Genomic DNA, 9855 nt, shown 5'->3' on the forward strand with positions numbered 1-9855 from the left:
CAAAACACTGGTGAAACAAAGGCGTAAAAGTTACGCCCTTTGGGGCGTAATTCTACATTCACGCCTTTGTTAGGGGCGTAATTTTTTTACGCCTTTTAAGGGCGTAATTGGTTTACGCCAATTCTGTGGCATCAACTGATTACGCCTCACAGGTGGCATTAAAGTTTAACGCCTGTTGAATTGACATGCAGTCTCCACGCGCACAGGGCAAGTATAAACTAGTCTAGCACCCGGGGTGCATTCGCGGCGCGACCGGCCTCCTTATTCTCTATGGTGGTGCCTTCTCGTGGCCTACTGACTTTAACAACGTTCGTTTCATTCGCGTCGCTCGCTCGCTCCCTCTTTATTTGTTTCCTTTCTCTTTCTTTTCTTTTTGTTTTTGTTTTTGTTTCAATTCTTTTGTCCCATTGTCGTAGCTAACAAAGGTCTTTGGGTTGCTATGTAAATTGACTTGTTAAAATCTGCTGTCAACCATTTGGGTTTTTTTTTTTTTAATTTTTTTTAAAAATTACCTTCGGTAAACTATTCTATTGTATTTTATTCGTTTCCTCTAAATTCCTTCGAATCTTTTTATACAAAATGTCCTATTTTCCTGGTTGTTCCGGAAATGCAGATAGCGATGAAGTGAGTGAAAATCCTGATCTTGTCACGCCGTTACGCTGACTTTATCATTCTGTCATAGTAACTTTATTACTCTGTGACGCTGACCTTGTGCCGCTTTGACACTGACGTTGGACCTGTGAAGTGAGCTGTGCGTGTGGCAGTTTGCGTGCGCACACAACGATGTGCGTTGACGACAGCGGTAATCGTATATTTGACGGACAACGGTGTCAGGCTGTATAGTCCCGACGATTGTCAGTATGTCTCTAGCGACTGTCTGGTCAAGCTGTGTTGTCCGTCAACGCTACTTTCGACGCTGTCGTGCACGGCCATCCGGGCGTTCCTACGCATAAATTGACACGCCACGCTTACTTTAAAGGCGCCTACTAACGCCGTACGCTAACGTCTTCCCTGTGTCGTGCTGACTTGGTCACGTTTCACGCCGTTCGGGTGTTTTTGACACGTTGACGTGGTGACCGTTAGGTCGTCGGCTGTAGCTGTTTGTCGTCTCACCTTTATTTCGTCGTTCCGACCTGGTCATCAAGTTACGGACACCTGGTTACCCTGTTATTATTACCTTGCAATTCTGTACGACTTACTTCATTTTGTTGTTAGCTTCACTTGGTTTTGTTGTGCCGCTGACTTACTGACTCTTTCAGGCTGACCTGGTTATACTTTTACTACAACGGTGTTACCCTTTTACGTTGTCCGGGTCATTTTGTTACAATAACTTGGTTGCCTTTATTTGGTCACGTTGTCACCCTCATTTGGGCTGAGCCACGTCGTCAGCTTGTCATTCAAATTTGTTTAACGTCTTAGTAAACCTGGTCCGCCCCTCCCCTCCCCTCCCTGCCTTCCTCTCCCCTCCCCCTCCCGCCAACTACTGCCCCCTTGTTGCCCCCCTGGTGCCCCCCCCTACCCGTGGGCCTTCAAGTTGACTGAGGAAAACCCCCGGCCGGTAGGCCGCGTCTCGCACTGGTGTGCGCGGGGCTGCCTACCCCAGGGATTGCAGGGGCCCTAGGCCGCCGTGGGCCGTCGTGCACGCCGTCTTGTTTTGTTCGGTCTTGTGTGTCATGACCTTGTTAGACGTAGTCATGAACGCCTGTGCATAGGCAACCCTTTGAGCCCAAGTGCTTCTGTGTTGTCTACCCAAGCTGTCGTTCTTACATTGTTATTATGTTTCTTTTTGACTTAATATCTGTCATCTTGTATTATTGTTGTTTTTAGATTGTTTTTATTATTTGGTGTTAATTATTTTTCCCGCCTTTTTTTTTCAGTTTCAGTTTGCTTTCACTTCTTACTAAATTACAGTTGTTTTTGGAACACGTCTCTGGATCTAAGCTGAACAATATCTTTATTTGTTTTGGGTCAATAAAGGTGTTCTACAATGTTACTTGGCACCAAACATAAAACTTGTGACTTCTCTTGTTGTTGTATGAAATATGGTTGCTTTCTTATTTTTTCTTTTTTGTTAATATTTTTTAAAACCTTAATGCTTTGTTTATTTTGTATCTTCCTTCCTGTGTTATTAATGCAATTTGGTATTCACAGGATTACACAAGTGAACCAGATCAACCTTTTGAGTTGTCATTTCATTCTCCCTTAACATGTCTAGATGAAGAAAATGAGTTATTGTATGAACTTAGGAATACTGCTCAACAGGTTTGCCTTTTCAATATTTTTTTGCTTTGTACCTTCATTTCTGGTACTAAACTTGTATTTGGCTTTTTTGTTTTGTAGCTTGCAGTACAGAACAGAAAGTGTTTGGAACCTTCAACAAATTTGTTTGAAGTTCCAAAAGTTCATAAGGTACTTGCTTTTTTTCTTCTTTATTTGTGTTAAATATTAGCTGCTTTGAACTAACTGTGTTTGATTATGTTAGAAATTGGAGGAATCAGGAACCTCATCTGCTGAAGATGAACCTGTCTGTTCTCGTTATTATTCGTCTTTGGATTTGACTATTCCATCTTCTGTATTTTCTTTAAAGAATTGTCACAAAAAGGTAATAATCGTTTTATTTTTGTTACTACGGACTTTGTTGCTTTTAAAAATATGTTAAGATCATTTTTTGTCTTTGTAGGATTGTACCGAGTGTAATGCTAAAGTTGATGAGTTATTTCTGAAGCTAAAGGGCACACCTAAGCGGAAACAACCTGAAAGCAATCAAAATTCAGATGTCACTTCTGAAGAAACGAGTCCTCCAAAGAGAAAGAAACAAAGGAAACATAAGAAGAAGGTTGAAGTTTTTATTTTTATTTGGTGTTCTAATTTATAATTAAATTCCAAGTTTTAATTTTCTTCTTTTTAGGAACCTGATTCTGGAAAGAAAGAGAAAACACCTAGCTCAGAAGACAAAACCTATGTAACATCAGAGTCAGATGATGAGAAGCCTGTGGAGAAGCCGAAACGCAAGCATAGGAAGAAAGTTAATGATCTCACTGACACGAAGAAAGAAACGGGTTCCCCTTCAAAGGTATTTGCATTTTTTAACTGCTGTCGTTACAGAGTTAGGTTATTGGTTTTATACTCTTATTTTTTTTTAACAGAAGTCTAATAAAAGTGGTAAGAATGACAAAAGAGGAAAGGATAAGACAAACGTTGTTTCTACTGATGATGAAGATTCTGAAAGTTCAGCAAAAAAGAAGTCTGAGAAACAACAGAAGGTTTGTCTTTAGACTTGTGTTGGTATAACTTGTGTTCCCAATTTTCAAATTTTATATTTTGTTATAGGATGGTAAAGTGTCTAAAGAAACTAAGGGAGACAATAGTAAGACACCGAAGAGTTCTTCAGAAGACGAAATTCAATCAAAGGGAGGGAAATCGAAGAAAACTAAGCCAAAGAAGAAAAGAGACACAGATGAAGAGGTAACATGTTTGTATTTAGGTTTAATTATTTGTAAAGGTTCTTTCTTTGATTACTTGTCTCTTACTTAATTTTCTTTGTAGGATGAAGATTCTTCTGATGAAGATGTAAGAAAATTTAACACCAAAGCTGATTCACTTCCAAATTTCATATCTATTCGCGATTTAACCCGGAACAAAAAGTACAAAATTAAGAAAATTATTGCTTTGGCTACTTCTAAAGGCAATCGGATAAGACTTGAGCTGCATGATGCTGAATTTGAAGGTGGTCATGCTTTTATCCATTTACCGGAACATCTGTATGCAGAGATTGAACCTATTTTGCCCAAGCTGAACAAGTTGTGCATGGGTGGTTTTTATTTTATATTTAAAGGTTTTAAAGGTCCTTGGTTCAAATACCGTTTTTCTACCAAAAAAAATTAAACACCAGTTATGTGCACTCACTTAATTCTTTTGAGAAAATTAAGTCAATTTTGTTCAATAGTTTCAATTCTTTTGTTTCTTTTTGACTTCTGTGTATCCAAATGAATTTCCAGTCTTTTACATTTAATGTAACAGAGCATGTATTGCGACATGTCAATAGTTTTCCCTTATTTTGCATTAATATATTTCTATTGGAATTTTCATATATTATCTCATAAATAAGTTACTATTTTTCATGACTAACGCTATCCTGTCCAATCTTCATTTTAGGTACAATTTGATAATAAGGAACACAGGAAACGTCATCTTGCAAAGTTGAGACAAAGAAAGCATAGGGAAAAGTTGAGGAGTCTGAACCTTATGTAAATTACTTGATTATCTGATTGCAATTCCAATCAAAACCACTATCTGAATTTCAAATTTGCAAATAAAAGCTATGAAAAAACTGCAGTCTACCGTTTAATTAGAAAACATTTATATACTTTTTGTATTTGTATTTTAACTAACTTATTGTTTGTAATTTGGTTTTCTTCTTTCAAGGCCCATAACACAAAGAAAGAACAGAATAGAATGCGTCAAATCAAGAGGAGGAACATGATGTCAAAGGAATCAAAGGAACGTATGAATCTCAAATCCAAGTTAAGAATGAGAGAATTACGAGCCCTTGCAAATAGAAGAAAGAAGGATAATGAACGTATTAAACAGCGGTATAGAAGAAAGGTTAATCGTCTTGTTTCAAACGATACCGAGCAGTTTTTGGAATCCATGGACATTTTGCAGTATAATTTTGATATATATATGAAACGGCTAACTTACTATCATTGTGAAATATGTCAGAAAAAACAATAAGTGGATAACGTCCAGAAAAAGCCTTGTAGAAACTGTTATCTCTTTACTGCTGAAAATAACATGGATCCAATGATTGTGCCTGAATGTTTGAAGTCACTTTCTTATGTTGAAAAGCAACTAATAGCTAGAGTGCATCCCGTTGTCTCTTTGTATAAAATTAAGGACTGTCAATATAAGTATTCGGGTAATGTCATTAATTTCCCACAAAAGGTACAATGTATTGCAGATGCATTACCTCATAACATCAATGACCTTAGTAGTATTATCACAATACGGCTTGATAATTCTGAAGGTCACAAAGACTTTCTCGTTAGGCGTAAAGCTGTGACAGAAGCGTTAGTGTGGCTGCAAAAAAACAATCCTTTCTACAAAAACGTTGTCATAAACCACCAAAGATGTAAAGATCTTCCTACCTGTGAAAATGTATATCATAAAATGAAAGGTTACACACAAGCTGAAACTTCCGATAATTCTGAAAGTGACTCAGATGTTGGTAATGAGTTAATAGCTGACAAAAATGATACTATTAATTTTACTGATGTTCCTGACTTAAATACATTTTCACAGAAGGAGCAATTGAATAATTCTTTTGGAGAAGAAATTATTAAGTATCCAACCATTGGGAAGAAGCCATTGAGTGAATTTGACTCCCCTGGTTATTTTGCCATGGCTTTTCCACATCTGTTTCCCTATGGAAAAGGTGATTTTACAATGCCTCGAGCTAAGAAAATATCTTTCTCTGATTATGTTAAGCATCTAATGTTATATCATGATGGAAGGTTTGCTCAAGATGAAAGATTCAGGTATTTTCTAATGAACAGTCAGATGCGATGGCAAGCTTTGAATGCTGGTAACATATTTACCCAAAATAATAAAATTTTTTCAGATATGACTATATTACAATTAAAGGAATATCTTAAAGAACATCCTAATGTTGTAAAGAACATAATTTTTTATGCTTCTAGAATTCGTACAACTAGACCATATTGGAACTCAAGATGTTCAGAATTACTTGAGATGCATAATCAATTAGGTTCACCAACAGTCTTTCTTACATTGAGTAGTGCTGATTACTATTGGCCTGATTTCTTTCGTTTACTTGGTTATAACGTTTTACATTTAACTATGTCTGAAAGGAGGAAATTACTTTCTGAAAATCCTTTGTTGTTCGAGTCTTTTTTTGTAAAACGTTGTACATACTTCATGGAGGAATGTGTAAAGCACAAATTTAATGTAAAAGACTTTTGGTATCGTTTTGAATATCAGCATAGAGGTTCTATTCATCTTCATGGCCTTCTGTGGCTATCGGATTCACCATCTATTGACAACGTTACAGTAGATAAGCAGAAAGAAGTGATTGATTACTTCAATAGTATTATTTCTTGTAACAACCCAAATGTGAATTTTGAAGTAATCTCAGGACATCCTTGTGAAAGGAGGTTGTTGGAAGTAATTAATACAGATAATGACTACATCAATCTTGTTAACACTGTGCAAAGGCATACACAATGTAAAAAAGGTTATTGTTTAAAACAAAAGAAAGGAACTCTAAAATGTAGATTTAACTTTCCTTTTGAAATGGAAGAATATACAAAATTAATTATGGATGGGAACCCTTTTAAAAGAAATTGTGTAGAAAGGAATGATCCTTAGTAAACCGTCACAATAGGTGGATCTTACAAACATGGAGGGCAAATATGGATATTTCTGCTATTGTAAATCCTGATGCTGTCTATAGATATATTGCAAAATATGCATCTAAGTGTGAAATTAAGTCCTTGGAGTACAATGATCTAATCAAAAAAATTTCTACTACAAAAGAGAATGATAATGAGCCTTCCAAAAAAATGGGGTCGTCCCGACTCTCCGAAGTACGATTCCCCAAACCCTAATTCTCTTTTTCTTTCTCTTAATAAAACAACAAAATAATTGAAAATAAGTTTTTGTATTAAAATTATTAAATAAGTGTGTTCAAGAGAGTATGCTCATTTGGGTTTCCCTGCAGCCAGTAGGAGGTGGCCGAAAAAAGATGGCAACATCTACACAACTTCTAATCGTACTTCGAACGGGGTGAGTTATTACACTAAGTGTACTATTTCAAATAACTAGTGCTTCCGCCGTGTTTCCGCTCGAAGGTGGTGGGGTGGGGCCCGTGAACTGCAATGAGCTGAACCCCCGAAGGAGAGCCGAAAGGGAACCACCGCCTGCTTGTTTCTCTCGCCCAAACAACGGAACGGACTAGAGGGGGGGAAGGGGAACAGAACTTTCTAGCAGAAGACTGAAAACAAAAAAATAGTTCTGTTTTGATCTTAGTTTCATCTCCTTTTAAATACGTTTCGCGTTAAAGACAGACACCTCTTGTTACAAACCACCTCATTTCCTGTCATCTTCTCTGTGACTTGGAAATGTATGTTTGTAACTGTATAATACCGACGAACATAACCAAACCTTGTCCAAGTTTTGTTTTGAAGAAGGTTACAACACCCAAATTAGGGCTAATAGATATGAGGAGGTACTGTCGAAATAGCCTCTTCTTGATTTAAAATGTGGGGGGGGGGGGAAAAGGACCAACGTTACCTGAAGTACAGCTATCTCTATGACTGAACATGTTTTCCCCTTTGATGATGGTGCGCCAGTTTCGCTTGGAACTGATCATCCCTTACAAGGGCTCATCTCCACCGTTCTTACCCAGTCATTTTGTTCATTGGTGTTTAGTGCAGGATTATTTCATCATGAGAAGAAGCTGAACTTCATTGGTGCCAGCTGTTTGGTGGTGTTTTAGTGCAGGATTATTTCATCATGTGAAGAAACTGAACATCATTGGTGCCAGCTGTTTGGAGTCCCACAGTCCCAAAAATGAGATGGTGTGTACGGTGTTATCAGTGATCGTCTATGTTGTCATTTTTAAAAGACTCCAACCTGTCGTGTTCTGATTCCAGGTTCCGTGTTCAGCACCACTTCACATCCACCGCTCAAAGTACATGTGTGTGTAACATTATCCAACCTGAACTCCATAAATAAAGAGGTGAAAATTAAGGTGTTCAGTTATGTGGTCTCCCTCGAGTCCTGGGTATTCGGAAAGTCATAAGAAAAATTTAAAAATAGCAAAGGCATCAAAACATTTATTTAGCATAAAGGGAAATGGAATGCTTTTGAGCAAATAGTGATTGATTGTACATCAACTAGAACAAAAGACGATTAAAATAATTATAAAACTATAAATCACGGTAAGATTACTGCTTTTAAAGACAGCCGCTACCTTTGAAGGAAAAATAATAGAACTGAGCTGAAAATGTGAATACAGTAGTTAAAAGCTTAAGTAAGAAAACAATCAGTCTGATCACAAAAACACTACAAACAAGTGCTAAAAACACTTCAGTCAGTCAGGGCTTTAGCTTCCTAAGGGTAAACCAGGGAAATGGACAGAGAAATGTCATTCAGCTAAAAAACAAAAGCATCAAATACGTTCATGACCCTAGTGGAAGCCCGGTGTAAAAAGCGATTGATACTGATTGTGCCCCGGAACAAATCAGTAGTGAAATTCCGGATTCTAGTGTCGTTATTGATGGCTGAGACCTTTCTGGCCCTGGTGAGGTTGCGCCCCAAGTCAGCAGTTCTTGTCAGCAGATAGCTGTAAGCCTCATACTTCTTTAGAGCAGCTGTAACAGAAAAATGTCCTGCTTTGTAGACTTTACTTTTTAGACTGCTGATTAAAAAAGGATAGATAACTTTCTCGCAGTTCTCAGAGCTTGTGCTCTAAAAATAACATTTAAAAAAACAAATGCTAAAAGAAACTTACATATGAAATGCCACAGACCAGGTTGATGGGCTCCTGTTTTTGACCTTAAAATTTTGTTTGCACTTTCAGCAACATTATTTGTTCTGTGGGCCAACCCAAATACACTCAAAGACCGGAAAAAGTTCCCCCTCATCCAGGTGTCAATGAAGTATGTGAAAAATGGATCTAGTGTAGCAAACAGGCCAAGTCTAAATGCCTCCCTGAATAAAGATGTGACACCTCTCTCCATAGTACGCCCAGGGAGTAGTGGTATAGCACAAAAAGACCTTACAAGGCTTTTGAGCCTTCTGTCTTGGGCCATCAGGGGAACCAATCCAAGTTCTCTTGCTTTTTTAAGAATAGCCTGTCAGATAGAAAAAAATAAATACTATTGAAACAAAAACTGATCAAGAAGGAACCCAGAGAAAGTCAACATACTCTGCAGTAATGCCAGTAGCACCCAAAAACTGGAACATTGAACACATTTCTCCATGCATTTTGAAGGCCAGGTTCGAAGTCAGTCATGACACGAGTTGGCCGGAAATTGGGCATCAGCTGCCTTAGGTAGTTGAGGACAGCTGTGTATTCAGCCTCTGTCTTGCCTGACATGAGAACTTGGACCAATGGTACTACCTGGAAATTACAGCATCACAATAGCTGGAATTTTTGATACAGAAATAAAGAAATATGGGTTTAAGAAATGAGGCTTAAGAAAAAAAGGTTCATGATTACTTACAGCATTTCTCACTACTGTCACAATTTGAAGTACCTGTGTACATTGGGGTGTACCAGGTCTGCTGGCAAAGGTGCCATCACAGAAGACTTGTCGCACTCGCCCTCGAGCCATGAATCTCCTCATGCGTCGTGATGCAAATACTAAGGAGGTAGTACCCCCTGGAGCATTTACAGCACCTGCATAGACATTGTCTGTTGAATCTAAGGATGCAGTCAAATGACGATGCTGCCCCAGCACATTGCCAAGTTCATGTAATGAATCTGGGACACGAGGGTATTGGATACTCCTTGCCCTGTGAATCATGCTCTTCATGCTGGATTGAGTAATATGGGCTGCTATATGAGCAGGAAACCTGAAACAACAAAGGCAAAATTGATGTTTTTCAAAGTTAATAATAGTTTACGGAAAATTTCAAAGTTAAGAACAAACCATACATATTTCGAATCCTCTCCACCAACTCTCCTGGAGTTTCATATGGGCCTACTCTTGTGGCCTCCCGAATAATTGTTTCCTTCAAAAGCTGCACAGCACCTAAGGCTCTGTCTGGTGCACAAGTATGCCGCTCAGTGTTCAACCACTGGACACCATTAGGTCCAGTAAATACTGT

At 38.1% G+C, this 9855-nt stretch overlaps 2 protein-coding genes across 2 annotated transcripts; both read left to right on the forward strand.

Moving 5' to 3' along the window:
• Positions 1-579: 579 nt before the first annotated feature.
• On the forward strand, positions 580-5138 carry LOC117647886 (uncharacterized protein DDB_G0283697-like). Its single transcript, XM_034389860.1, has 10 exons — positions 580-624; positions 2152-2262; positions 2341-2409; positions 2483-2602; positions 2681-2836; positions 2909-3073; positions 3147-3263; positions 3331-3465; positions 3547-3570; positions 4426-5138. The coding sequence occupies exons 1-10, from the start codon at positions 580-582 to the stop codon at positions 4732-4734; spliced, it is 1251 nt and encodes a 416-aa protein (XP_034245751.1). The 3' UTR covers positions 4735-5138.
• Positions 4795-6387, forward strand: LOC117647887. Its single transcript, XM_034389861.1, has one exon. It carries the CDS (start codon positions 4795-4797, stop codon positions 6385-6387), a length of 1593 nt encoding a protein of 530 aa, XP_034245752.1.
• The last annotated feature ends 3468 nt before the right edge of the window (positions 6388-9855 follow it).

This window comes from Thrips palmi, unplaced genomic scaffold, assembly GCF_012932325.1.
Source record: "Thrips palmi isolate BJ-2018 unplaced genomic scaffold, TpBJ-2018v1 HiC_scaffold_3, whole genome shotgun sequence".
NCBI classification, from domain to species: domain Eukaryota; kingdom Metazoa; phylum Arthropoda; class Insecta; order Thysanoptera; family Thripidae; genus Thrips; species Thrips palmi.